Genomic DNA, 27,631 nt, shown 5'->3' with positions numbered 1-27,631 from the left:
TCCCACCTCTGCCGGCTCCCAGCTAGTCTGTCTCCCTCCTACTGGGATGTCTTTGTCTGTCTGTCTGTGACCCACTGTGTTAAATTAGGGTTGCCTGTATGAACGTGGGAGGGGGTCATCTGCCGCAGCACACACAGCTGATCAGAGCAGATAGATAGCTGCATTTCTTAACAAATGTCCCTAGCCGGGAGCAGAGTCCCAGGCTGGGACTCAGTAGTGCTCAGGAGGAGAGGGGGGGGGGCCCGGGGCTGCGGGAGCCCTCCTGCTGGCCTCAGCAAAGCACGGGATTGACCGGTCACTCTGTCACTTCTGTTACCTTTACACCTGCCCTTTCTTCCCCCATGCTTGTCTCCATTTCTCTGGCCTTCTGTAAGCATTCCGTACAAACTATCTACATCTATTTCAGCTCCTTTGAATTTGCCTTTGAACTCTCTCGGCTGGCCCTCAAGCACAAAACCCCGGAGATTCATCTCAGATACGCCATGTACCTGGAGGACGAGGTAGGCATGTCATTTTGTTCCCCCGTACCCCTAACCACCGTGACCCTCTCAATCCTGTCTGGTGGCCTGTGATACCAGGCGCCTCCTCACCCTGTGTGACGGTCTCTCTGTCCAGGGCAAATTTGAAGAGGCTGAAGCTGAGTTCATCAGAGCTGGCAAACCCAAAGAGGCAGTCCTCATGTGAGTTTCCTCACCCCTTTTCTTTTTCTGTTTACTTCTGGGTCTGGAAATGCATGCAGCACCCAAGGGTGGGGGTCAGAAGACAACTTGTAGGCGTTGGTTTTCTCCTCCTACCATGCGGGTCCCAGGATTTGAACTCGGGTCCACCCGTTTTTGTGGCAAGCACCTTTATCCACTAAGCCATCTCCCGAGCCCCGCCCGCACTGCAGAATCTTTATCCTGCCCTGGGATAGGGTAAAGACACTGCCCCAGGATCTCTCACGGTCATCTTTACTTTCAAACCTTACAAGTTATACAACTGCCTGTCTCTCACTGTTGAGGCTTCAGTCCTGTGCTCAACGTCTCCCATGTCCCCCATCTCGGGCAGGTTTGTCCACAACCAGGATTGGGAGGCAGCTCAGCGTGTGGCTGAGGCCCATGACCCTGACAGTGTTGCTGAGGTACTTGTAGGTCAGGCCCGGGGGGCCCTGGAGGAGAAGGACTTCCAGAAGGCCGAAGGGTTGCTGCTTCGGGCCCAGAGACCAGGCCTGGCTCTCAATTATTATAAGGTGAGTCACTCTGTTTGGGCCACAAAGGGAAGATGGGACGGGGAGAGGCCACAGATCCACAGACCCTGGTGCTGAAGAAAGTGGGAGAGAGAAAGGACAGGCAGGAGAAGAGAAAGGAGGAGTCTAAGAAGTCAGGACCCAGGACCCAGGGACCCGCGTAGCAGTAGGAAGCCTCAGAGCCTCCAGCTCTGCCCTTCTGACACCTGCAAACCCGAGCAGGAGGCTGGACTCTGGAGCGACGCTCTGCGCATCTGCAAGGACTATGTGCCTGGCCAGCTAGAGGCCCTCCAGGAAGAGTACGAGCGGGAAGCCACCAAGAAGGGGGGAAGGTAAGAAGCCACGTGTCCTGGCAGGACCTGGTGGGGATGGCACACAAGGCATGCACGCATACAAGGCATGCACGCACACAAGGCATGCACGCACACAAGGCATGCACACACTGGCCCACACTCCCCCTCCCTAGTCCTGACCATTAAACACTCCTCACCCCACAGAGGCGTGGAGGGACTTGTGGAGCAAGCGCGGCAGTGGGAACAGGCTGGAGAGTATAGCCGTGCCGTGGACTGCTACCTCAAAGTTCGAGAGGCAGGCAGCAGCGGCCTCATGGAGAAGTGCTGGATGAAGGTGAGGCTGCAGACATTCCCACTCAGCGGCCTTCCCAGGCATTCACCTTGACCCTCCTGTTACTTTATTTCAAGTAACAGACGTCTACCGGGTGCCTGCTGTGCATACTAGAGCCACAACATCTGAGGACCATGAGAGATGTAAGACAGACACCCCGGTCAGCCAGAAGTTAGGGGACTTAATCATACCAATCGGAGTAAAGACTGAGGGGTATGAAGTGGAGTTCAGAGACACCTGAGCTCTCTGTGGGCTGCAGCAGTCCAGAGTTCTCTGAGGAAGGAAGGAGGACTTGAATGGGAGCCAGAAGGGCAGCTCCAGGCCCAGGGGCTTAGCTGAAGGCCGTGCCAAGAGCACGGTTCCTCCTTCAGCACACTGAGCCAGCCAGTACTCTTCCCCAAGCCAAAGACAAACCATTAGTCAGAGGAACAAAACTGATAGGCATGTGTATCTGCCCGAGATAAGAAACTGGCTCACACAGCTATCGAAGTGGCAGGTCCCAAGGTCTGCATGGAGACTGGCAAGCAGGAAGGCCAGGAGAGAAAGTGCTGTAGTTCCTGTCTGAAGATTGGCAGGAAGAAGTCAGCATTTCAGTTCCAGAGTGAGGGCAGGAAAAAGCTAGTGTACCCACTTCAGACAACATTTGGGCAGGGAGAGTTTTCCTTTACTCAGGGTAAAGTAAGCTTTTTGTCCAATCCAAGCTTTCAGTTGATTGGATGAATCCCATCTACATTAGGAAGGCCATTCTGCTTTACAATTTAAATGTTAACCTCATGTAAGTACAGAAACACCCAAAGTACTGTTTGAACAATGCCTACATCCCGTGTATTTCAGTCCTCACACAAAACCACCTGATAAGCCAACCCCGTTTACTATCTTTGTGATAAGGCATGCGTGTGTAGTTGAGATGGTGTACCCTGGGTACAGGGAAATACAGGATTGGGAGCCCCGAGGGGCTGAGGGGGTAACTGGCTCTCTAAATTAAATATTGTCGTGTTGATGCGCATGTAAGATGTCCTGAGTTCTGGGGTCATTGAATAGGTCCCAGAAGGTGGAATAAAGGAAGTCAAGGGGCTGATGTTTGGTTGTGAGGTGTGAGCAGACGCTAATCAAGCACTAAGCACCTGCTACCTTTTACGCTGTTCACTAAAGTCTGTGCAGGGCTGTACCTTCAGGTTGGTCACGGGATGGCTGTCTGGATCGGGAGAAAGCATGCTTTACACCTTGCTTAAAGGATTTGGCAGGCCAGGAGAGGGCAGGGGAAAGTCTAGACGGTATCTAAGTTGGATCACGTGGAAATTAAAGTAAGTGTGGATGTTGGCACCCCAGTGGAAACAGAGTTAAACAGAGCTGTCAATCATCCAGCCCAGCACTGTCCTGGGACACTATACAAGCTACAAATGTGTCGTTGCAGTTTTTAATAACTGTTTTTGAATATGGTTTAAAAAGAGAATTAAAAATAGTTGAGCCGGGCGGTGGTGGCGCACACCTTTAATCCCAGCACTCGGGAGGCAGAGCCAGGCGGATCTCTGTGAGTTCGAGGCCAGCCTGGGCTACAGAGTGAGTTCCAGGAAAGGCGCAAAGGTACACAGAGAAACCCTGTCTCAAAAAACCAAAAAAAAAAAAAAAATTAGTTGGAATATTCTAAACTGAGCATTTAAATATTGACACTTCCGGACTGGAGAGGTGGCTCAGTGGTTAAGAGCAGTTGCTGTTCTTCCAGAGGACCCGGGTTGTGTTCCCATCACCCACATGGCAGCTCACAACCATCTGGAACTCCAGTTTCAGAGAATCCAACACCCTCTTCTAGCCTCCATGGGCACCAGACACAGAAAAAAATGCAGGCAAAATACCCATACACATACCATAAAAATAAGCCAACTCTTTAAAATATTGACATTTCAACGTAATAATCGTTGAAGTTAATATTACTGGTATTTGCCACTCTTTTTTAGTACTGTTTTCAAAATCCAGTGAACATGAACAATCTGAGGCTCACAAACAGTCGCAGCGTGCCCTGCAATTCTCATTTGGGTTTTCTCTACCCTGTGCTAAGATCCTGGCTGTGGCAAAGACAATGCAGTGAGCTCCTAGAGCAAATGAAGTGTGCAGAGTTGCCGTGACCGAGCGGAACACAAGACAGGTTCCCTGGTGGTCAGTCAGAGGGCCTCGGGCCAGGCGTAGCCGGGAGGGTGGACATGAGGAAGGGTCACAAGGAAGCGGGAAGCTGGGGGAGGAAACCACGAAGGCCAAGAAGCCCTAGTGGACTGTCCTCCACCATCTCCACCTCCTGTTCAACCACCCAGGCGGCTGAGCTGTCCATCAAGTTCCTGCCCCCGCAGCGCAGTCTGGAAGTCGTTCGGGCCGTAGGTCCCCAGCTGATTGGCATTGGAAAGCACAGCGCTGTGAGTAGGGTGCTGGGAGCAACAATCCCACGTACCCGGGTGGGATGGTGGCGGCACCCCCACCTGGGTAGTGCGGACCCTCCGGCAGGTGCGGCGGTGGCGGTGTTCTGGGGAGAGGGTTCACCAAGTGGGAGGCCGTCGGGTCAGACGGAAAGACAGACAGTGAAATACGCTGATTCCCACTGTGCAGGCTGCGGAACTCTACCTGAACCTGGACCTTGTCAAAGAAGCCATCGATGCTTTCATTGAGGGGGAAGAGTGGAACAAGGCCAAACGCGTGGCCAAAGAGTTAGACCCCCGGTAACTGCCAGAGTCTGTCTCTTTAGTGCCTTTGTAAACACGGGGGGACGTTCTTAGAGGGAGGCTGTGGTGTCACAGGCCCCTGGGGTTAGCTATCTCTGTACATCTTCCCAGGTATGAAGACTATGTGGACCAGCACTATAAAGAATTCCTCAAGAACCAGGGCAAAGTGGATTCGGTAAGGCTCTCAGTGCCAGGAGGCAGAAGACAGGGAGAAGCCACAAGAGCTAGCTAGGTGGTTGAGCTCTTGCCTAGCATGTATGAGGCCCTGGGTTCCGTCCCCAGCGCCACCAAAACAAGAGTAAAAGCCAGACTCCTGAAGAGGCGCTAGAGATCCTCCCTCTTTGATTGCTCCACAGCTGGTGGGCGTGGACGTCGTAGCCGCTTTGGACCTGTACGTGGAGCAGGGTCAGTGGGACAAGTGCATTGAAACAGCTACCAAGCAGGTACAGCTGCCTCCCCCCCCATCTCCTCTTGAATCCACCTGCTTCTGAGCATCCCACCCTTAACCCCACCCATGCCCAATCTGCAGAGGCCCTACTGAGCACAGGAGGGGTCTTGATACTGTGGTCACGGTCGCACGTGCCCTTTCCCTCCTAAACCAACCCATGGACGCTTGTCACTGCCTGCCCATGCTGTCCCTCCACTCCCAAACAGAACTACAAGATTCTGCACAAGTATGTGGCTTTGTATGCGACTCATCTGATCCGAGAAGGTGGCTATACCCAGGCACTGGCCCTCTATGTGCAACATGGAGCCCCTGCTAACCCACAGGTACCCGCCTTCTGGGATGAATGTTTCCCCTAAGGATTTTTTTTTTTCTTTTTCTTTTCTTTCTTTTTGGTTTTTTGAGACAGGGTTTCTCTGTGTAGCTTTGCACCTTTCCTGGAACTCACTCTGTAGCCCAGGCTGGCCTTGAACTCACAGAGATCCACCTGGCTCTGCCTCCCGAGTGCTGGGATTAAAGGCGTGCGCCACCACCGCCTGGCCCCCTAAGGATTTCATTCTTCATCCTCTAAAGCAGCCACCCCTTCAGTTGTCTCCAAGAATCCTGTGCTGAAATGCAGACTCTCTGGAGGATTTACCCTTTGAAGAAACCCAAGCAGTTGTCCATGTCCTTAGTAAACATACATGGACCTGTCTGTCCAAGAGGAATCATGGACACCCTTCAAGGGTCTTTACTGACTTCCTCTAGAACTGACACTGTTCTGTGGAGAATCAGGGTCGTGGCTGTACTCAGATTTATATATTTGCCCACACTCACTGAACACCAGCTAATATGACGAGGTTTTTTGTTGTGAGTTTTGTCTGTTTTCTGAATCAGGACCTTCTGCAGGCCAGGCCAGCCTGGAACTCACTGTGGAGCCTAGATAACCTTGAAATCCTGGTCCTCCTGCCAAAATGTGTTCTTTTTCTTACGCCTCTTCTTCCCCCATCAGTCTCTTAGCTCCTACACACACAGCTCCCTCACTCGGGTCTCCTTCCCCCTCGACCTCTAGAACTTCAACATTTACAAAAGGATCTTCACTGACATGGTTAGCTCTCCTGGGACCAACAATGCCGAGGCCTACCATAGCTGGGCTGACCTTCGGGATGTCCTCTTCAACCTGGTAAGCAAGGGTCAATAAGAAGTCCCTTCTGTCCTGGTCTCCCTAGTGGACACAGACCTTTCCCTTATCAGTGCAAACGGCCAGCAGTGACCACCCCACAACCCTCCTGTGCCCCCCCCCCCTTTCTAGTGTGAAAACCTGGTGAAGTCCAGTGAAGCAAACTCGGCCGCTCATGAGGAGTTTGAGGTGATGCTGCTGATTGCTCATTACTACGCGACACGATCTGCAGCCCAGAGCATCAAACAGCTGGTAAGATGCAACCAGAGCGATCCAGTGCGGAGCCCCAGTCACAGGATGCACTACCTTCAGACCTAGGAGGCCATACAGACCTTAGGCTCCTCGACTGCCACGTTTCCTTTGCGCGTCTCTTTCTAATCTGTCCTTACCACTTGCTGAGATGAGGTTTCTTCCTATACTGTGCCCACAGTTCTACCAGTCTCATTACGTTGAAACACTCACATAGGATAGATTTTTTTTTTTCTTTTAAGATTTATTATGTATACAGTGTCCTGCCTGCATGCCAGAAGAGGGCACCAGATCTCATTACAGATGGTTGTGAGCCACCATGTGGTTGCTGGGAATTGAACTCAGGACCTCTGGAAGAGCAATGAGTGCCCTTAACCGCTGAGCCACCTCTCCAGCCCAGATAGGATAGTTTTTTTTGTTTTTTTTTTAGATTTATTTATTATGTATACAGTGCTCTGTCTGCATGTATCCCTACAGGCCAGAAGAGGGCGCCAGATCTCATTACAGATGGTTGTGAGCCACCATGTGGTTGCTGGGAATTGAACTCAGGACCTCTGGAGGAGCAGTCAGTGCTCTTAACCTGAGCCATCTCTCCAGCCCCGATAGGATAGTTTTTAATGTGCCTCCTGAAAGTACACTTTTGACTAATTTGGTTATAACTGTGCATACATTTCATGTACTTGGTCAACTCCCAGAAGTAAAAGAGCCCTGTACATAACCTGAGTGGGTTATGTTATACTGATGGAAAGAACGAAGGCCGGAACAGCCTGAGATCTAGAGGGGTTCAGAGCTGCTTGCTGGTTTTCCCGCTCCATGGCTGTCCTGGTTACAGGCTCACTGGTCTGGTAGCTCCGTCACCACAGGACCAGGATCGTAAACTCTGCCTTTCTTTAATCCACAGGAAACTGTAGCTGCCAGGCTTTCTGTTTCGCTCCTGCGCCACACCCAGCTATTACCTGCGGACAAGGCCTTTTACGAAGCGGGCACGGCTGCCAAGGTGAGCCCGGACGAGGGGAGGGCGGGGCCGGAGAAATGAGGAAGTCAGAGGTGGAGGATGGAGGCCGCCCTGAGCAGAGCTGAGCAAAGCTGAGCAAGGGGCTGACGCTGAGGACAGTCAGCCTCCTCCTGGAGCAGCCCCCCGACCCCCAGGGAAGTACTCAACCTCAAACCCATGTGCAACTTTTCTCTTCTAGGAAGTTGGCTGGGAAAATATGGCTTTCATTTTCCTCAACCGATTTTTGGATCTGACTGACGTAAGTAGGAGAACTGTCCAGAGCTCGGGATGCTCTGCCTGTCACGGGCTGTGCCTGTCCATCTCCTGGTTGACTGTTCTGTCACAGGCCATCGAAGAGGGGACTCTGGACGCCCTTGACCACTCGGACTTCCAGGACACAGACATCCCCTTTGAGGTGCCCCTGCCGGCCAAGCAGCATGTACCGGTAAGGTGTCACCAGGGGGCTGGCACTGAGAAGGGAGCATGGCTTCGGGTTGCTAACTGTCAGTGACCTCAGCCTTCACTGTCGCTCAGGGAGAGTAGAGGCAGTGACAATGTCCTTCAGATCCAGGGTGGGCTACTTATAGCTAAAGCCGACGTGTGGCGGAGGCTCAGGAAGGCCGTCCTCGCCACCGCCCCAAGCCCCCCGGCCCCATGGGAAGCTGGTGCTACCGAGTCTCTTTCCCAGGAGGCCCAGCGAGAAGAGGTCCGAGACTGGGTGCTCACAGTCTCGATGGATCAGCGGCTGGAACAGGTTCTGCCCCGGGATGAGCGCGGGGTCTATGAGGCCTCCCTAGTAGCAGCGAGCACTGGAGTGCGAGCACTGCCCTGCCTCATTACAGGTACCGAAGCCCACATCACCCCCCATCCCACAGCAAGCAGAAAGGAGGGAAAAGCAGCAGTATCAAAAATGTATTTCAGCCAGGCGGTGGTGGCGCACGCCTTTGATCCCAGCATTCGGGAGGCAGAGGCAGGTGGATCTCTGTGAGTTCGAGGCCAGCCAGGAAATGTTACACAGAGAAACCCTGAAAATGCACTTCAGTGACAGGACCATCCATCCACCCATCCCACTCTACTCCCAGGCCGCTGTTCACCCTTCCCATTCCCTTGAAAACTCCAGCACCTTTTTTTTTTTAATCTGATTTTCAAAACAGGGTTTCTCTGTGTTAACAGGCCTAGCTGTCCTGGCTCTCCCTCTGTAGACCAGGCTGGCTTCAAACTCACAGAGATCTGCCTGCCTCTGCCTCCCGAGTGCGGGGATTAAAGGCGTGCGCCACTGTGGCCTGGCTCCCATCATCTTATCTTCCACCACAGGTTACCCCATTCTGAGGAACAAAATTGAATTTAAGCGGCCAGGGAAGGCTGCTAACAAAGACAACTGGAACAAGTTTCTTATGGCCATCAAGGTTAGACAGGGAGCCGGTCGTAAGGACGAGGGCAAAGAGAGCAGTGGGGAGTGGGGGGCAGGGTGAGGAGTGGGGGGGGGTGAGGAGTGGGGGGGAGGGTGAGGAGTGGGGTGCAGGGTGGGGAGTGGGGGGCAGGGTGAGGAGTGGGGGAGGGTGAGGAGTGGGGGGAGGGTGGGGGAGTGGGGGCAGGGTGAGGAGTGGGGGCAGGGTGAGGAGTGGGGGGCAGGGTGAGGAGTGGGGGGCAGGGTGAGGAGTGGGGGGCAGGGTGAGGAGTGGGGTGCAGGGTGAGGAGTGGGGTGCAGGGTGGGGGAGTGGGGTGCAGGGTGAGGAGTGGGGGGGTGGGGAGTGGGGGCAGGGTGGGGAGTGGGGTGCAGGGTGAGGAGTGGGGTGCAGGGTGAGGAGTGGGGTGCAGGGTGAGGAGTGGGGTGCAGGGTGAGGAGTGGGGTGCAGGGTGGGGGAGTGGGGTGCAGGGTGAGGAGTGGGGGGGGTGGGGGAGTGGGTGCAGGGTGGGAGTGGGTGCAGGGTGAGGAGTGGGGTGCAGGGTGGGGAGTGGAGTGCAGGGTGAGGAGTGGGGTGCAGGGTGAGGAGTGGGGGGGGTGGGGGAGTGGGGTGCAGGGTGAGGAGTGGGGGGGGTGGGGGAGTGGGGGCAGGGTGGGGAGTGGGGGGAGGGTGGGGGAGTGGGGTGCAGGGTGAGGAGTGGGGTGCAGGGTGGGGAGTGGAGTGCAGGGTGAGGAGTGGGGTGCAGGGTGAGGAGTGGGGTGCAGGGTGAGGAGTGGGGTGCAGGGTGGGGAGTGGGGGCAGGGTGAGGGAGTGGGGGGCAGGGTGAGGGAGTGGGGGGCAGGGTGAGGAGTGGGGGGCAGGGTGAGAAGTGGGGTGCAGGGTGAGGAGTGGGTGCAGGGTGAGGAGTGGGGGGGAGGGTGAGGAGTGGGGTGCAGGGTGAGGAGTGGGGTGCAGGGTGAGGAGTGGGGTGCAGGGTGAGGAGTGGGGTGCAGGGTGGGGAGTGGGGGCAGGGTGAGGGAGTGGGGGGCAGGGTGAGGGAGTGGGGGCAGGGTGAGTGGGGGGCAGGGTGAGGAGTGGGGGGCAGGGGAGTGGGGTGCAGGGTGAGGAGTGGGGTGCAGGGTGGGGAGTGGGGGCAGGGTGAGGGAGTGAGGGCAGGGTGAGGGAGTGGGGGCAGGGTGAGTGGGGGCAGGGTGAGGAGTGGGGTGCAGGGTGGGAGAGTGGGGTGCAGGGTGAGGAGTGGGGTGCAGGGTGAGGAGTGGGGTGCAGGGTGGGGAGTGGGTGCAGGGTGGGGAGTGGGGTGCAGGGTGGGAGGGTGGGTGCAGGGTGAGGGAGTGGGTGCAGGGTGGCGGCACCCCAAGCAGGACTGTCCACAAGGTGGCACAGAGCCTGCTCCTCATGACCCGCGGAGCCCGCGGCCCCTAGCTGGCTCTCCCTTTGCTCACAGACCTCCCACAGCCCAGTGTGCCAGGACGTGCTCAAATTCATCAGCCAGTGGTGTGGCGGGCTCCCCAGCACCAGCTTTTCTTTTCAGTGACTGGGGCGGCGGCATTGAGCTCTGCCCCTCATTAAAGTTCTGTAAGTAGTGGAGACTGCTGTATTCTTTGATCTACATCTCCCCAGCACAGCTGGGCGACCCTTACTCTGAAAGTGATTGTAATCAGGCAGAAGACAAAAACAAGTTCTTTTATTACAATTATTTCTATCACCCTGCAGTCAGGGCCCCTTGTAGTAGAAAACACCTGTCTGTGGATTGCGCCTCAGAAGAGCACCTGCCCAATAAAGAAAGAACCGACCTGAATCAGAGCAATCAACGTAGCAGAAAACTGGCCCCGGGGCCAAGAATGCGTCCCACCCCAGGGCCTCTTACCTGTCCTAAACCCAGGTTCTCTGAGAAGCCTGGAAATCCTGATGACGATGGAGTAGCTTCACGTTTTCCTGCTTCCTACACTCAGGAGGTTCGAGCTCTGTCAGCTCCTCCAGCTGCAGCAGAGGGTGGACTCAGTACCTGGGCCTTCAGTGGCACACAGCTCCGATCTGCACAGCCAGGCTCCGGAACCAACCCTTCCTGTTCCTCTTCCTTACCTGTCCCTGCAACCCTTCCTTCCTGCAGGGCCCGATTCCCCGTAGGGTGAGTGCGGCCACACAACAATAACCAGAAAGAGCAGCCTCGGCTGCGGACATGAACAGAGAGGGGATCCAGAGAGCCAGGGCTGTGTCCTACAACCACAAAGGAACGGAGGGCTAGGCTTGGAATGGGGCAGGAGAGCACACGGGGCAAAGGTGAGGACCACCCAAGTTTGGGAACAAGAATACGCTCACGTAAATTCTGGTGGGATCAAAGGGGCAGTCGGTGTGTCCAGGCCCCTGGTCCAGAGGAATGGACGGATCCAGCAGTCCCGGATGGCAGTCAGCAATAAGGCGGCGGCCACCATTGGCAATCGTGAGCGACACGGCAAGGAGGAGGCCCATGGAGCAGGCAGCAGACAAAAGCAGGTTCACTAGGGCCAGCGCCAGAAGGGCCCAGTGCTAGCGGGGTAGAAGACGCGGGTGAACAGCCCGGTTACGTTCGTTTCCCAGGGACTTAGACACGGGTTTCTCTAGTTGAGGCAGAGCTGAGGCACCTCCACCCGTCTCACCAGTCGTGGGCGAAGAAGGTTCCTGGATGCCAAGAGGGCCACAAGTCCCACGGAAACGCTCTGCGGAAGCAACAGGCCGATGGTTCGCTGTCTCTCTGCGCCCATTCCCCCGCCTGCCGGTCCCTCCGCCCGCCACGCTCACCAGCAGCCCCGAACCCACGGAGATGACATTGGCCGTGGTGTATTCCGGCGTGACCGCGCCACGGGGGTTGGCCACATGCCGCAGGACAGTGCCATGCAGCACAGCTCCCACCAGAAGGTTCACGTGGCCCACCAGGAGCAGCGCGAGGCCCACGCGCATCAGCCGCCTGGGCCCGCGGGCGGCGTCTGAAAAGTAGGGGGAGGGGCGGGCATTAGCCGTGCGGGGCGGGGCCGCGGCGGGCGCGTGGGTCGCCGAGGCGCTACAGGTGGGCTAAGCCGTGCAACTTACCGAAGACGCAGAGGCGGCAGCACCTCATCGTGGGCCGCTCTGCCCCCGCCACCACCCGGCCGCCCTACCTGGACCCGGCCGCCGACCTGGAGTCCAGCTTCCGCGCCGCCGCAAGGCAGCTCCACCTGAGCCCGCCCCGCCCCCGCCGAGGCCCCGCCCCCGCCGAGGCCCCGCCCCACCCGGGCAGCGGTGCCACCCAATGAGCCGCCAAACACCAAGCGACGCTTTTAGCAAAAAGTAGACTTTATTACAGCAGCAACTGAGGCGATTCGAATGGCCCCCGGGGCCACCCCCGCAGCACCACCTCTCTGTCCCGCCCATCCGCCCCAGCGGGATCGTAGAAGTCGGCTCCCCCAGTGCCCGTGGGCCTCCTGTCCACACAGGCAGGGCAGGGGCCAGCAGGTCAGCCACGCGCCCCAGCTATGAGGTGGCTGCCGAGAAGGCCCGGGCCCACGTCTGTGCAAAACAAGTAAACAAAGTGCAGAGGGGAGGAGAGGGGAGGGCAGGATGGTGCTCAACCAGGGCGCCCCAAGCCCTGCAGAGGGGAGGAGGGCGGGGCAGGATGGTGCTCAACCAGGGCGCCCCACGCCCTCCTGAAGAAGAGGGGAGACGGGGCTTCACAGGTAATACTGACTGGGGAGGAGGACGGGGCAGCCACACTCGGGGTCTGGCTCAAGAGAGCTCTATGAGGAGACGGTGACAGCGGCTGGGTTGAGGGTGCTGTTCCTGGCAAAATTGAACTTGTTGAGGGTCTCCTCGAGCAGCGAGGTCAGGCGGCTCTGATCGGCCTGAGGAAGAAGCTCGGTGAGACAGGGCTGAGAGCGCGGGCAGGCAGGGAGGGAGGGAGGGCAGCCAGGGAGGGAGGGCGGGCGGAGGGAGGGCAGGAGCCTCACTCACCTCACTAATGAAGCCCAGCTGCACCAGCTCAGCCGCCAGGTCGGGGATGTTCTCATCTGCCGGAAGAGAGCAGGGGTGAGGAGCGCGGGACGGGGTCCCCGGGAGCCCCCTCAGACCACCCATTTCAGGAGCTGGACAGTCATGCTGTGAATCTCTCTCCCTCCCTGACGCGTCCCCTCAAAGGGCAGGACCTCCCTCCTCCAAAAGAAAGGGGACCTCACTTGGCATCAGGTCACAGCTCAGGTGCCGGTTCAGCTTGTCCTCCAGCTTCAGCAGAAGTGTTAGCTAGAGAGCAGGACCATCGGGAATGAGGCTCCTCTTCCCCTCTCGGCCCCCACAGCCCCCCGCGGCCCCCACAGCCCCCCGCGGCCCCGACTCACGTGGTGTCTGACCCCCTCCTCCACTGACTCGATGTTGCACTGCATCAGCACCACCTGGAACAGAAGAGAGGTGGCCACTAGACAGCAGGCAGCAGGAAACAGCAGCACCTGGAAGCCTTTCCGGCCACAGAAGAACGTGGCGGCCGGGCAGAAACGCACCCCAGAGGACAGTGCCCCCACGGCCACAGACACAGTCACCCAGAGTCCCACCTTGCGTGTCTCCACCTCAGCTGGCTCAGGAGTGGGGGTTTTGACCGACGGGGGCACAACTGGTGACGTCACCTCCTCCTGCTGTGGCTGCTGAGGCCGAGGTAGGCCAAAGGCTGTCAGAGGGTAGATCCCATTCCTGGGGGAGACAAAGACATGAGTCACACAAACATGAAGTCTCGGGGCACCTGCCCTGCTTCCTCACACAATCCACCGCCTCCTCTCACCTGACATCTTCAAGGAATTTGTCCAACTCCAGGGCCGGTGACTGAGAGTACCTGGAAGGAGGAAAGGGCATGAGCATCCCACAGAGCCTCAGAGGGAGAGTGGGCAATCTATCCGCTTCAGACCCTCTCAGCTGGTGACTCACAAAGTCTGCACTGAGTCTCGTCCTGGCCCAGCAGGGATTTCAGCTAGGACAGCACTGGTATCCATGTTTTTGGTGATCTCCTCCAGAGCGTTCTCTGGGATCATGTCTGTGGGTGTAATGGGGTGGAACGTTATACAAAGACAGAATTGCTTCACTCAAGGCTTAGAGGCACAGGAGCAGTAATGAATCCCTTTGTAATAGAATAAAGACGCCATGCCAGGGATGGAAGCCCCAGGTTGGAAGAAAATCCTAGTAATCTCTGTTTAGCATGGATTCAGTCCCAGTACCAATTTCTAGTGGGGTCCAGGGGACTCACGTTGGTGTCCCACAATACAGTGAGCAGCGAGCAGTTTGAGTGAGGGCACTTCAAACAGTGCTGGGTGGAACAGGAGCTCTCTGGCTGTCGGTCTTCGGGCAGGCTCAGATTGCAGGCACTTCTGAATAAACTCCTGTAAGAGAACAAGAAACTGCAACAGGCATCCGGCAAGCCTCTTACACCCTGTAACTTTCATTAGACCTAGTAAGAGGTCTTGTACATACCTGGAAGTCAACACTGTTGGGGAAACATTGACATATTTCCTGAAAGGATGTTAAATATATATATAGTAATGAAAAAAATTATCATTCGCTGTCTTTCTGGTTTGTTTTTCATTTCAGACTTTTATTTTTTGGGGACATGGTCTCATTAAGTGGCTTAAGCTGGCCTGGAACTCACTATATAGCCCAGGTTGGCTTTAAACTCACAATTCTCCTGCCTCAGCCTTTGAAGTGCTGGGGTTACAGGCATGAGCCACCATGCCTGGCTTGGTTATTACTTTTCTACTCTCCAAGCACAATACTTCTTCTTTAATGTTGAGACTTGGTATTTCATATATATATATATAGTTTTGTTTTATTATATTAGCTCATTCATGGCCAACTTTTTTTAGAACTTTGCCAAATTTAGTCTTTCCCTTCCCAAACTTAGCAAACTAGTAAACTCAGTAATAGTCACCACGTTTTTTGTTTCACTAGACCTATTATCACAACCTCCTTGACCCACTCAATTCCTGAATTCATCTAAGCTTCCTTAACCACTGAGCCATCTCTCCAGCCCTTTTCCCATGCTCTCTCTAGCCATTCTACCTCCTTTTCTGCCTTTGATCAAATCGCATGGCAACATGCTTTCTTACTTTCAGTTTTAAAGGCCAACAAAGTCACAGACCTGATCTCTTACCCAACTATCCCATCCTAATGTGAACTGGAACCTGATCCCACTCTATTAACTTTTTGACTAGACTGATGCTTCTTCCTTGCTCCCCATTACTGTCTCGGTTAACTGTTCCTTCCTGGTTTTTTGTTTGTTTGGTTGGTTGGTTTTGTTTTGGTTTTTGGAGACAGGGTTTCTCTGTGTGTAGTTCTGGTTGTCCTGGAACTCCTTTTATTCCCAGGCTGGCCTCAAACTCACAGAGATCCGCCTGCCTCTGCATCCCAAGTGCTGGGATTAAAGGTGTGCGCCACCACCGCCTGGCTGTTGTTTTGTTTCTGAGGCAGGCTGTAACGTAGCCCAGGCTGGCCTTGAACTCCTGATCCTCCTATCTCCACCTCCCAAGTGCTGGAATTAAAAAGTAACTGTTCTTGTTCAGACTGTCCTGTCTCACTATAGTTAATCTACCTACTGATTCATAATTCCTTCATCCTTTAAATCTTAGCTCATTAAATATAAAATCCAAAATGACTGGTTTGATATTTAAATTTACTTTAGAATGCCAAGATTATTGTGTATAGCAACTGACCGAGGTAACCATCAAATCAGCTCACCCCTATGTAGATATACTTAACTAGGAAACACTTTTTATCCTCAATACTACCTATCGGAACCCCTTCATAGGAAAATCGTACAGTTGAATCTTTTCTACTGTGATTCTCTTCTTTTTCTGAAAGCACTTGAAAATCAGCTGAGGACAGAATTGACCCCACTGACTCTTACCCTCTGTAGTGAGTCTTCCAGGAGCTGGATGGCGCTGCTGATGGCTTCTTGTGGCACATATGAGGACTCTCCATTGCCCTGAATCTCCAGCACAGCCATCTGCAGGGAGGAGGAACCCAAAGGGAGCATGAGGTCTAAGAAACAAACCCACCCGTGTTCCCACAATCCCCCCCAGCACTTCCCTTCTGTGTCTTTTCCCTTCCCTCAAGTCTCTCACCTCCAGTGCACACATGCCAAAGGAGTAGATGTCCACCGCTGTTGTCACATTAGTGACTTCTAGAGAAAAAAAAAAAAAACAAACATGTCTGTGTAAGAAGTGGCCGGCATATTAAAATGTATACAAGTACAGAGAGATGAAGTTTTGGTTGTAATATCCCTGTATCTCTGGGGCGGCTCTACCAGGGAGGGAGTGCTGGAGAGGCACAATCTGAGGGACTGTGATTTTGTTTTTAAGAGGGGTCCTCACCTCCATACTCGGGCGCAAAGAAGTGCAGGTTCTTCTGCTCTTCCCGGCACGTCTTCACGTGATTGTTGATGGTGTCAGGAGCCACTAGGAGAGGGAGAACCCACAATCTGACCGCCACCAAAGCATGGTCTTACTCGAGAGAGGCTGCAAAAGCCAGGTTTCTCCTCAAGTGTCCTTTCTAATACTCCACGGACACAAACCTACCACTCCCCAATTCTGAGCCATAGACTACATACGAACACCACCTATGTCCCTCTCTGCAGCCCAAGGCCCCTAACTCGGGAACAACAAAGTCTACACACTGTACAGACAAACACTGAGGCTTCAGGCTCATCAAGGAACACAGTCAAAAGACAAGCTTTCATTTATGACCTGCTCATCTTTCCAAAGTCCCATCTATCAAATTCATAGGCTTATGAAAATGCTAGGTTTTATCTGATTTATCCGCCTTGCAATGAACATAAAACACAGGCAGCCCTTCCTACTATGGGACAACTGGAGACCTCAGGAACCTGGATAAAGGCAAAGCAGCATTAACATACAACCAAGGAGCTAGCCTCTTCCTTTCCCGTCTGTGTTGACTGAAACTCAAAAAAATACCTCAAAAGTGAACCAATACCCTGAAATCAATTTCACTTTTAATCCACCAAAAACGTCAGACTCTTGTCCAAAACCTTTTCCTCAACATCACCTACCACAGGACTGAACGAGGAACCAGGGCCAGGCTGGACTCACTCTGATCGTAACAATGACTACATGTCACAGAGAATCTAGGAGCACAGTATGATTTAGGGAGCCAGCGGATGATGGGGGGAGTCTGACTAAGAGGAAGTGCCCAGCCAGGCAGAATCCACGGGAAACAAGCAGGTCACAAAGGGACAAGCAGGTGGCGGGCTGGCGGGGCAGAAGCTTGGCAGGCAGAACTAGGCAGGGGAGCGGGGAACAGGCCTTGCTCCCACGACTGCATGCACTGGGCAGCCGCAGAGGGAGCAGCAGGAGCACAAACAGAGCCCCAAGTGGGGCAGAGGGAGCTCTCACCATTAGCAAAAATCCTATGAAAGACTGTTGGGAACAGAGCAGCCCGTAAGCGGGAGGGAGGAAAACAGAGAAAAGTTGTGAGCGATGGAGCAGCCAAGCCCCAGACAAATGGTAACCACACACAGACACGGCACACGGAAATGTCACTGCACACAGATACACGGCAAATGGAAGCACTCACAGCAGGCACAGTCTGGAACCTCTTTGGTAGGGTTTGGCCCAAAGGGCTCAAGTCAGACCTCAGAGCCATCTCTTGCTCTTTCCCAGCCTCCTATCAATTTCTCTGCATTAGTCAAGTTTCTCACCAAGAAGTACAAGATTGTACACCCTACCCCATTTCCACTCATTGGTCTCTCCCTATGAATTCTCTCTACTAAAAGCCTCTCTTATCACCAGCCCACACCTCAAAATTCGCTGGTCTCCCATGCCTTTTACCTTACCCCCATGGTTCCCAAATTCCCGAGGCTCCCCTGCCCAGAATCTCTCCCTCCCCTCACCAGAGCCAATCTTGATGAGTCCGTTGTGCTGGATGAAGATGGTGTCACAGGTCAGGTTCCCATGGATGATGGGAGGGTCACAGGAGTGCAGGTAGCTGTGGGGGCACTGGGCTGTTAGAGGGGCCACTAGGAAATTAAGGGCAGGGGGAACCCAAGGGTTAAGAGGAGCAAGGGCCAGGTCTCCTCCTGGACACCATAATGATAATCCCTGTACTCTGAATCTCTATTATGCCAGGTGACTTAATTAGGATAAGCACTAGGAGAATGAGGCAGGGTCACTGCAGTGATTAGGACATTAGGAGGACCCCATAAGGGGGAAGCTAATCTTGTCAGCACGTGACTCAAAGAAATTGGGGAGAGGCAAAATAGAAAAGCAGAGTAGTGCCTTGCAGTCTGTTTAAGGAAATCAATCAGGAGATACTGGGGGAAAAAACTAGCCAGATATTACCTACCTTAGGGCAGACAGAATCTGTGTGCACCAGCGTTTCCAAGCCTGGAAAGGAGTTTGGTCCAGGGATCAGCAGGTGATATTCTCTCCCCCTTGCTTCTCCCCTCTCTACCCGCCCTCCTCCAGGGCCTTCTCACTAGATTGCCCTAGCTGTCCTGAAACTCTGCAGATCACATTGGCCTTGAACTCAAGACCGACTGCCTCTGCTGCCACTAAACTATGGCTGGCCTCGCTCCGTACCTTTTCATTCATGGTCTTGTGGTTCTTTTTGGTCTTCTTCAGAAACTGTTTAAGGCTTCCAGATGACATGTATTCTGTGATGAAAATCACCTAGGGAAGCAAAGCACTTCCTGTTATGGCTTCAATCTAGACATTATCTCTCACCTGGTGACATTTACACCACATACATGTTAAACTGTGTTTGTTCAACTTTCCTTTTCTTTTAATAATTTATTTTTATTTTGTGTGCATTGGTGTTTTGTATATCTGTGTGAGGGTCCCCTGGAACTGGAGTTACAGATAGTTGTGAGCTGCCATGTGGGCGCTGGGAATTGAACCCGGGTCCTCTGGAAGAGCAGTCAGTGCTCTTAATCATTGAGCCATCTCTCCAGTTCCCACCTTTCCTTTTCTTTAATATCACTCTGTTAGGCTCAAGAGCACAAAGAAAACACAGAAGCAAGCATCTGTTCACTCATTTCCCCCATCTGGAGCTGGGAAAGGCTACAGGAAGCACATGAAGCCCTGCTCTCCCCACCACAGCTGTAGATTTCTAGTTCTTGTCTCAAAATCACCTCTGTTTCAACCTCTGAATGTAAAAAGGACAGTAAATGCAGTTTGCTGTCTGGCAGAGTTCAGGAAATACTAGGCAAAAAATCTTACCCTGGCCTTGTTCTCTTTAACATCAGCCCAATACTTGTGAAACTTAACAATGTTAAGATGTTCCAACTGAATCAGATTATCAAACACTGCACGGACCTTTTCCTGGCAAGGGAGACGGAGAAAACAGTTCACAAATCACTGTAATAATATGAAAGCCATTCCCTACCCCCTCCCCATAGATGATCCAACCACGAAGTTCTCCTCCCAGTCATTTTCCCACCAACAATAGCTGTTTAAATACTGGTTCTAATGCCCCCAGGCCTCATCACCTACCTCCTGCAGTTTGTAGTTCTTGCGTTCAGAGAACTGTACCTCATTCCACACAACCTCCACACCCTCCTCCGTATCCATGGCCAGGTATGCACTGTCAATACCTGGCACATTACGCTGATTCACCTGAGAAGCAATTCAAGAGGAATGAAGAAGTCACCTCCCGAACCTGCCATTGCGGTATTCCACATGACCAGCTTCCAGCTCCACCCTACTCAGCCTGTCTGCTCCTCTGGACAGCTACTCTAGTCCTCACTTGTACAGCTGACTCTCCCCAGAACTCCATCTCCACCACTCACCTCTTCTCTCCTCTTCTGCCAGCGTCCACAGGGTGACTCTTCCAAGATCTCAGACTCATCTTCGCTTTCTTCTTCCTCCTCGGGGGAAGCAGCTGAGGTCGTGGAGGTCACAGGAGGTGACACTGAAGTCAGGCCAGGAGCTGAAGAAGAGGATTCTACCTTTGGGTCTGAGCCACTGCTGACTACTGTTTGGGACTCCCCTTCCGACATGCTGGAATGAACACTCAGCCTGCGTGGGTTGGGCAAACACAGGAGAAGACAGAGGTCAAAAACACATCTATAAAACTTTAACAGTCTTGCCACACAGTGGTGGCGCACGCCTTTAATCCCAGCAGAGAGGCAGAGCCAGGTGGATCTCTGTGAGTTCGAGGACAGAATGGTCTACAGAGCAAGTTCCAGGATAGACAAGGCTACACTGAGAAACCCTGTCTCCAAAAACAAAACAAAAAAAAAAGAATAGTCTTAATTAACTTTGTCTTCAGATTAAAAAATACATCTCCCTTGTTTCCTTTAAATCTAAAATCACAATTACTCCTACCTAATACTGAATCGTGAATGACTCTCCTGCTTCTGGAGAAGAGGAGTTAGTTACCTCAGCTGAAGACCACCCAGAGATGCCAAACACAAGGCTAATGATAACCCACTTTGGTCAAACCAAAACACACAATCAAATCGGGTTCCCCCCATTCCTTCTCAGCAAATAGTGATGCAATTAATACAGTCCCCATTGACTCTCCATATGTGCCTCTATTTTCACTGTGCTCAAAGACTGGGGTGCACAGGCATTACTCAGAACAGATGACTCCAGACTCCAAAATGTTCCACTGAGACAGCTCTATGGGTCTACACCATCCGTGGCCAACTACCTGAAATGTCTAACTGATGGATTCTACTAGAACCAACAGTGACATTAGCCATCCTTCCCACACAGGCTGAAGCTGCCTTTGGGCCAGGTGACTGGCAAGAGTGACCTCCATCCCTAATGGCCTCACCTTCCTTATGATGTGTGACTGTGGCAAATGGGTATTGTTTAACAGCATTTCTTTTCATTTACTCACTGAAATCTTTAGTAACATTTGTAGGTTAGTAGGTCACACACTGGGTGGGTGCTTGAGATACATCAGTGAATTAAATGAAATGCCTGCACTTAATTAGCACAAATTGGAAGGGAAAAAAAGATCAAAGACCTTAAGTTTCCAACTTTCCTTTCATTCACATTGCTCAAAGGCTGGGACTTTGCCATTCTCTGAAGCACTGCATCTGATATCCTTCAAGTACAAATAATTCAAGCTATAGCTTTCATGGGAAAAGTGTTCAACAGTAACATTTCTACAGGCACAGAGTTGCTTGAAGAAAATCCTAAATTTTTCATTAATCCATGCAAAAAGTAAAAGGACCACCAAACAAAGGCTGAAAAGCAACTGCAACATGCGCATGCTTAGGCTCAAGGGAGTGCTGTCTAGCAGGAAGGTGATACCCCGAAAGTAAACTTGCACTCCAAAGTAAAGTTCCGAATACCAGAAACCTGCAATCAACACCAATCCGACCATACACTTCTCTCCCCAATCTATACTGTTTTCCCCAAATCGAGAGATAAACAACATTCCAGTAAACTCAAAGAGCAACACCGCACCCCAGGGGGAAAAAATCTGGTAGAATATTTCCCTGAGTTAATTTCTAAGAAAAGTCCTTGCCTACCCTAGAAATTCTCCTTAGTCTGCCAAGAAAGTTATGTGCACGTCTTAGTCGTCTAACAGAAAAGATGAGTTAGGCTAAGGAAATAGCAGTCTGTTTCAATTAGTTCCTCGAGGAGCTACGTTCACGCGATGTGCCTAAAATCTGAACCGCTAAATTAAACTTCTAGCGAGATTACAACAGAAGATACGAGTAGAATGTCAATACAAGAAGCTGTGGCCTGTGGAATCCAAAACTACGGGACCAAGGACACAGCCACTTCAGTTAGGTCACTCGAAGAGAAGACTGTCATCAGTTAGAGACAAATGTCCCGGAAGGCACACGCTTGTGTCTTCCCTCCCCAGTCCCGTCCCGGTAGGTAAAATGAGAGCAGCGTCTAAAGATCTGAAAGCACTCGCACTCGGGATGCAGAAACTTCTGCATCACTGGGGGTTCTGCCTCGGGGCTGCGGGCAGGTTGACCAGGGATCACACGTGGAAAGGCTCCCTGACATGGGTGAGGGCCATCTCCCCGCAGCCTCTAGCTGCCCCGAGGGCGCAGAGCAGCACGTTCACCCCAGGGCATCGTCTGTGATCTTGCAAAGTTGCTTGCCCGGCTTCCTTTATTAGTTGAGAGTCCACTTGCACGTCACCCCACATAGCTGGCAGCCGCAGGCCGCTCTGAGGTCAGCACTAGTGCACAGTCGGAAAGGAAGCGAGCTCAGGGACACGAGGCCCCGAGCATCTCAACACTCCAACAGGTCGCCCGGGCAGAATCGGAAAGGAAGCGGCGGCGGCGGGCGCCGAGTGCCCCACCAGACAGCAGCCCGAGCACCGCAGCCACCTCATCAAAGGCCGGCCCGCCGCGCCGTCAGGCCGCAGGCCACGCCCCGCGCTCGGCGCGCCGCCCCGCGAGCAGGCCGGGCCCGGACGCCGCGCTTCCTTCCGCAGGCCCTCCGGCCCGGGCCCCCGCCCCGCCCCCGCCCGCGCCGCCGGCCCCGCCTCTCGCGGCCGGAGTTCCAAGAGAACGCCGGGCCCCCCGACCCGCGCCCGCAGAATTCCGGGCCGCCGCGGCCACGCCGGAGACACCGAGGAGGGCGGGCGGCGCCCTGGGGGCCAAGGTGGCCCCCGTCAGCCGCGCCGGCCCGGGCCGGGCCGGGCCTGACCCCGAGGGAGCAGGGCCGCCCGACAGCACCCGCCGGCCGGGTCCCGCCGGCGCCGCGGGCTCGGGGCGATCCCGTCGCCCCTCCGCGAGCCCCTCCCTCCAGGGCCTCCTTCTCCGGCGCTCACCTCCCGACTCCGCGCCCGCAGCCTGCGCTTCAGCTCCAGCTCGGGTTCCGGGGCCTCCGATCGCCAGCGACTCCCTCACAGCTGCGCTCCGCAGCGCAACCGAACTGCGGGCCCCGCCCTCGCGGCGTCCCGACCAACAGATGGGCGGTGCCGCACCGCCGCCAGGTTTCCATTGGACAGGCCGGCGGGGGGCGGTTCCCGCAGACGGGCGCTCTCCGGGCAGCCTCCTGCCGGGTCTCCTCCCCTTGCGGGGCTCCGGCAGACGGCTTGCCAGCCTTGTCTCCTCGGCTCTCGGTCCACCCTCCGCCCTGCCGAGGTGCCCCGAGTAATTCTGCCGGACGAAGGCAAGGCCTTCTCCTTCTCTCTTCTTTGAAAGCGCCATGACAGTCCTAAGCCTCCGGAAAGACAAAAGGAACGAGAGACGCAGCCTCGATCCCAGGGACGAACCCGCCCACATTTCCCGTTTGGGAAGGAGACAGTGCTCCCGGGGACCAGTGTCTCAGAAAGCTTTTTGTTGTTGTTTTTAATCGCTTAACGTGAAAATTAATAGTTGCTGATTTGCATAACACCGTTTACCCAAACACACCCGATTTGACCCTCATAAAGAAGAACTCATTGAAATTATCCAGTGATAGTTAACGCGAGCGAAAATGACACACAAAAAAGTTGTCCAAATTTAAGTTGATGAGAGCCCAGTGGAAAATCTGAAGTGAGAAGATTCATCAAAACTGCCCCTGGAAAGGTGCTTGGAAAGGATTTAGATTGGCTGCGAGTTAGTGTTAAGAAAGTACAATAGACTGGGTAAGCCGTTCATCTTGGAAGACTATCGGCAGAATGTAAGGGATGGAAATTCATCCTGCCATTATACATGTATTATCAGGGGAGAAGGAGCAATCATCTGACCTGAGAATGTCATAATCACCAATTTCACCTGCCTTAAACGTACTAATTAATCCTTCACGGATTCATTTGGAAATCCTGTAGAAACTCATTTTCTCATCTCTTCATTTTAAAAGACTTGGTTTTTTGTTGGTTAGTTGATTGGTTTGGTTTGTTTGTTTTTCAAGACAGTGTTTCTTTGTGTAGCTCTGGTTGTCCTGGATCTCACTCTGTAGACCAGGCTGGCCTCGAACTCACAGAGATCAGTCTGGCTCTGCCTCCCGAGTGCTGGAATTAAAGGCCTGCACCCCACCCTCCAAGTCCAGCGAAAAGACTTGTTTTAAAAGCTAAGTTTTCTCTGGGCGGTAGTGGTAGCAGAGCAAAGGAAACACTCCTCCACTGGTGGTGGGAGTGCAAACTTGTACAACCACTGTGGAAATCAGTATGGCGGTTTCTCAGAAAATTGGGAATCGATCTACCTCAAGACCCAGCCATACCACTCTTGGGCATATACCCAAGGAATGCTCAATCACACCACAAAGATACATGCGCAACTATGTTCATAGCAGCAATATTCACAATAGCCAGAACCTGGAAACAACCTTGATGCCCGTCAACTGAAAAACGGATTAAGAAAATGTGGTACATATACACAATGGAGTACTACTCAGCAGGGAAAAACAATGAAAGCATGAAATTTGCAGGCAAATGGATGGAACTAGAAAATATCATCCTGAGTGAGGAAACCCAGACCCAGAAGGACAAACATGGTATGTACTCACTCATAAGTAGATTCTAGATATAAAGCAAAGGACAATCAGACTGCAACCCACAGCTCCAGGGAGGCTACCTAGCAGAGGGGACCCTAGGATGACTGTGGCTGATAATAAGTTTTGGTTTTACTCAATCACTGGGCAAGCTTTAGTGAAACATTTCCCTATTAGGATAAGAATATGTACTGTATCAAGCTGATTATAGAAAAAAATTAAATAAAATAATAATAAAAAAACCCTAAATTTCCTCTGGGCAGTGGTGTGGTAGTTCACGCTTTTAATCCCAGCACTCAGAAGGCAGAGAGATCTGCCAGGACAGCTAGGGCTACACAGATAAACCCTGTCTTGACAAACAAAAACAAAACCCGAAAAAAAAACTACATTTTCAACAGGCATGTAAGGTGAATCTCTCTGAGTTTGAGGCTGATCAGAGCTACACAGTAAGACCCTGTCTCAAAAACCAAGCTTTTTTTCCCCACCCAGCATAGTGGTATATACCTATAATCCCATCATTCAGTAGGCTAATGTCAAGAGTTCAAGGTCAGCCAGGGCGATAATGAGACCCTCTCTCAAAATAAAATTCTGATGTGTATTAGCAAACTTCTTTTGGATTAAAAGATGCATGTACCTAAAATGTAGAGCACACAATTTCAAAGTTTGTTTTAGTATCAAGGGGAAGGATGCTCATCCTCTGCGGATTAACCTTTTCTCCTTGTGGGCACCAAGGCAATTGGAACTCCTGAACCGTGGCGAGCATTCATTAAATATCTGTTCATGCTACTTTAGTTCCCCATTATTTTATGTCAGCACTATCGGCCTTTGCATTTCAACTAGCTATTTCAAATATGCAGAGCACATCTTCCGGCCACCTCATTTTCAATCCTTCTCTCATTCATGCTTAAAATGGTCAACTCCTGCCTACATTTATACCACTTCATTTATGTTTCCTGCTTACAAAAGTAATAAATACATCCTGCTTATAAAAGTAAGAAGTGCTTACTGTAAAAACTCAGAATTGCCATGGAGAGTGGGCTCAGCAGTCAGGAGCACTTCCTGCTCTTGCAGATAACCCTAGTTTGGGTGCCAGCACCCACATGGCAACACACAATTGCCTGTAACTCCAGGTTGAGAAAAATCTGGCGCCCTCTTTTGGCCTCCACAGGTACCACGACGCCCTGGGGCAGGAGGAAGTCTTACCTTCTGAGTTCTCTCTCCAGTCCCTACACAATACTTTCTAATAAAACCTTTTTAAAAAACTTTATCAAGGGGCTGGAGAGATGGCTCAGAGGTTAAGAGCACTGCTTGCTCTTCCAAAGGTCCTGAGTTCAATTTCCAGCAACCACATGGTGGCTCACAACCATCTATAATGAGATCTGGTGCCCTCTTCTGGCCTGCAGGGACACATGCAAACAGAACACTGTATACATAATAAATAAATAAATCTTAAAAAAAAAAAAAAAAAACTTTATCAATAAAGTATTACACTTCCCAAGTATATCCATATTTAATTAATAACTACCATCGGACAGTGGAGTGATTTCCAACATTAGCTATTATAAATATTAGTTTGCAGGTAATATTCTGTTGTATCTTGCCTATTCATGAAATTGATTATTTTGGGGAAAATACAGGTATTGCATTGATACGTTAGATTTTTATATAGACGCTTTATTAAGGCTGTTCATTCTGCCGGGCGGTGGTGGCGCACGCCTTTTATCCCAGCACTCGGGAGGCAGAGGCAGGCGGATCTCTGTGAGTTCGAGGCCAGCCAGGTCTACAGAGTGAGATCCAGGACAGGCTCCAAAGCTACACAGAGAAACCCTGTCTGGAAAACAAAAAACAAAACCAAAAAAACAAATGAATACTTTTCTGAGTGATTAAAGGTTGCAGAGTGGCTCAGAGATAAAGTGTTTATCTAGCATGCTCAAGACCATGGGTTGCATTCCCAGCACAAAAGGAAAAACGTTACATGTTTGTTTGTTTCTCTTTCTTCTTTAGACAAGAGTCTCACTGTGTAGTTCTGGCTGGCTCAGTTGTTACTATGTAGACCAGGCTGACCTGGGACCCAGTGATCTGCCTGCCTATTCCTCCCAAGAGCTAGGATGAAACATGTATGTCACCATGCCAAGGGACAGGCTTAAACTTAACATTATCACACTTCAGTCTCCCAACTGCTGGCATAACAGCCCACTCCAGCCTCAGCTTGATGTTTTGATATATGTATATATTGATCACCATAATCAAGGCATCTGGCACCTTATATAGTCTTTGTGTGTGTGTGTGTGTGTGTGAGAGAGAGAGAGAGAGAGAGAGACAGAGACAGAGACAGAGAGACAGAAAGAGAGAGAGAGAGAGAGAGTTCTTAAAATCCACTCCTATTGGGTGGGTAGGGAGACTGAGAACTTCTGGGAGGAGTTGGAGGAGAGGAAAGAATATGTTCAAAATATATGAAAATGCTTAAATAACCAAATATGACAAAACAAAATATAAGGTGAAGCAGAAACTATCATATTGAAGTTGGACACAGCAACCTAACAGGAGGAAAAGAACCCCAAGAGCAAGCACAGGAGTCAGAGACCCACTCATTCTCACAGTCAGGAGTCCCATAAAAATACTAAGCTGATAGCTATAATATCTATGCAAAGGACCTGGTGCAGACCCATGTAAGGCCTGTACTTTCTGCTTCAGTCCCTGTAAGCTCATATGCACCTTGCTTAGTTGATTCAGAAAGGCCTTATTCTCTGGATATCCTCCGTTCCCTCTGACTCTTAAAATCTCCTCAGGATTCCCTGAGTTCTTTTTTTTTTTTTTTTTCTTCGAGACAGGGTTTCTCTGTTTAGCTCTGGAGCCTGTCCTGGATCTCACTCTGTAGACCAGGCTGGACTCGAACTCAAAAAGATTCGCCTGCCTCTGCCTCCCGAGTGCTGGGATTAAAGGCTTGTGCCACCACCACCCAGCTGATTCTGTGAGTTCTAAGGGGAGGGGTTTCATGGAGATCTCTCATTTTTACTCTCTCTACTGTGGGTTACCATATGTTGCCAGAGGAAGCCTCTCAGATGATGACTGAATAAGGCACTGATCTATGACTATAGCAGAATATTATTAGGAGTGGAATGATTTCACTGATACTTTTTTTTTTTTACCAGTAGCATTTGGGTTTACTCTGGGTTATCTAGTCTCTGGTCCTTTTTGTTTTTGCTTTTCTTTCTTTTTGTTTTTGTTTTTGTTTTTCGAGACAGGGTTTCTCTATGAGATCTGCCTGCCTCTGCCTCCCGAGTGCTGGGATTAAAGGCGTGTGCCACCACCGCCTGGCTTGTTTTTGTTTTTCAAGACAAGAGTTTCTCTTTGTAGCCCTGGCTGTCTTAGAACTCTGGAACTCACTCTGTAGACCAGATTGGCCTCAAACTTAGAGATCAGTCT

At 52.1% G+C, this 27,631-nt stretch overlaps 3 protein-coding genes across 7 annotated transcripts in view; 1 reads left to right on the top strand and 2 right to left on the bottom strand.

Annotated features, from left to right (window-relative positions):
* The window catches only part of Ift172 (intraflagellar transport 172), a 39,689-nt gene extending 29,074 nt beyond the window's left edge, over positions 1-10,615 (top strand). The window contains exons 31-49 of one of the 2 annotated variants that reach the window (XM_028874858.2): positions 407-500; positions 616-680; positions 1,048-1,228; positions 1,448-1,557; positions 1,723-1,852; positions 4,156-4,254; positions 4,445-4,554; positions 4,669-4,732; positions 4,914-5,000; positions 5,212-5,328; positions 6,054-6,164; positions 6,294-6,413; positions 7,312-7,407; positions 7,604-7,663; positions 7,751-7,849; positions 8,093-8,246; positions 8,719-8,810; positions 10,255-10,385; positions 10,524-10,615. In XM_028874858.2, coding sequence (XP_028730691.1) covers positions 407-500; positions 616-680; positions 1,048-1,228; positions 1,448-1,557; positions 1,723-1,852; positions 4,156-4,254; positions 4,445-4,554; positions 4,669-4,732; positions 4,914-5,000; positions 5,212-5,328; positions 6,054-6,164; positions 6,294-6,413; positions 7,312-7,407; positions 7,604-7,663; positions 7,751-7,849; positions 8,093-8,246; positions 8,719-8,810; positions 10,255-10,344 — 1,879 coding nt within the window. In that variant the 3' untranslated portion in view covers positions 10,345-10,385; positions 10,524-10,615. Of the gene's footprint in view, positions 1-406; positions 501-615; positions 681-1,047; positions 1,229-1,447; positions 1,558-1,722; positions 1,853-4,155; positions 4,255-4,444; positions 4,555-4,668; positions 4,733-4,913; positions 5,001-5,211; positions 5,329-6,053; positions 6,165-6,293; positions 6,414-7,311; positions 7,408-7,603; positions 7,664-7,750; positions 7,850-8,092; positions 8,247-8,718; positions 8,811-10,254; positions 10,398-10,523 lie in introns of those variants that run through there. The other variant, XM_028874850.2, reaches the window with a different exon arrangement.
* On the bottom strand, positions 10,475-11,999 carry Krtcap3 (keratinocyte associated protein 3). 3 transcript variants are annotated; one of them, XM_037198106.1, is made up of 7 exons: positions 11,877-11,999; positions 11,589-11,773; positions 11,447-11,506; positions 11,130-11,336; positions 10,893-11,027; positions 10,678-10,790; positions 10,475-10,603 (listed from the first exon to the last, which is right to left on the bottom strand). In XM_037198106.1, exons 1-6 carry the CDS (start codon positions 11,902-11,904, stop codon positions 10,683-10,685), a joined length of 723 nt encoding a protein of 240 aa, XP_037054001.1. In that variant the 5' UTR covers positions 11,905-11,999; the 3' UTR covers positions 10,475-10,603; positions 10,678-10,682. The 3 variants fall into 3 exon arrangements, with proteins under 3 accessions (XP_037054001.1, XP_028730725.1, XP_037054000.1); XM_028874892.2 differs by having other exon boundaries at positions 10,475-10,579; positions 11,877-11,998; XM_037198105.1 differs by having other exon boundaries at positions 10,475-10,790.
* A 97-nt stretch (positions 12,000-12,096) lies between these two features.
* Positions 12,097-22,647, bottom strand: Nrbp1 (nuclear receptor binding protein 1). 2 transcript variants are annotated; one of them, XM_028874872.2, is made up of 19 exons: positions 22,560-22,647; positions 19,597-19,825; positions 19,301-19,423; positions 19,028-19,129; positions 18,389-18,478; positions 18,153-18,193; positions 17,701-17,795; positions 17,204-17,227; positions 16,166-16,249; positions 15,917-15,975; positions 15,700-15,798; positions 14,047-14,179; positions 13,731-13,836; positions 13,588-13,638; positions 13,364-13,499; positions 13,154-13,207; positions 12,995-13,058; positions 12,774-12,829; positions 12,097-12,664 (listed from the first exon to the last, which is right to left on the bottom strand). In XM_028874872.2, exons 2-19 carry the CDS (start codon positions 19,804-19,806, stop codon positions 12,560-12,562), a joined length of 1,632 nt encoding a protein of 543 aa, XP_028730705.1. In that variant the 5' UTR covers positions 19,807-19,825; positions 22,560-22,647; the 3' UTR covers positions 12,097-12,559. The 2 variants fall into 2 exon arrangements, with proteins under 2 accessions (XP_028730705.1, XP_028730712.1); XM_028874879.2 differs by lacking the exon at positions 17,204-17,227.
* Between the last annotated feature and the right edge of the window lie 4,984 nt (positions 22,648-27,631).

This window comes from Peromyscus leucopus, chromosome 22, assembly GCF_004664715.2.
Source record: "Peromyscus leucopus breed LL Stock chromosome 22, UCI_PerLeu_2.1, whole genome shotgun sequence".
NCBI classification, from domain to species: domain Eukaryota; kingdom Metazoa; phylum Chordata; class Mammalia; order Rodentia; family Cricetidae; genus Peromyscus; species Peromyscus leucopus.
The sequence above is the reverse complement of the archived record's forward strand: the minus strand, read 5'-3'. Positions and strand labels throughout refer to the sequence as shown.

What these genes read in the sequence shown, in the direction of transcription:
- Krtcap3 (XM_037198105.1), bottom strand. Translation starts at nt 11,904, where the DNA reads ATGAGGTGCTGCCGCCTCTGCGTCTTCG. An exon ending in TTGATCCCACCAGAATTTAC is followed by an intron (nt 11,028 to 11,129) that starts GTGAGCGTATTC and finishes TTGTGGTTGTAG; the next exon opens with GACACAGCCCTGGCTCTCTG. An exon ending in AGGAAGGGTTGCAGGGACAG is followed by an intron (nt 10,791 to 10,892) that starts GTAAGGAAGAGG and finishes CCTCTGCTGCAG; the next exon opens with CTGGAGGAGCTGACAGAGCT.
- Nrbp1 (XM_028874872.2), bottom strand. Translation starts at nt 19,806, where the DNA reads ATGTCGGAAGGGGAGTCCCAAACAGTAGTCAGCAGTGGCTCAGACCCA. An exon ending in AAATTCCTTGAAGATGTCAG is followed by an intron (nt 13,500 to 13,587) that starts GTGAGAGGAGGC and finishes TGTCTCCCCCAG; the next exon opens with GAATGGGATCTACCCTCTGA. An exon ending in AGGAGGGGGTCAGACACCAC is followed by an intron (nt 13,059 to 13,153) that starts GTGAGTCGGGGC and finishes CCTGCTCTCTAG; the next exon opens with CTAACACTTCTGCTGAAGCT.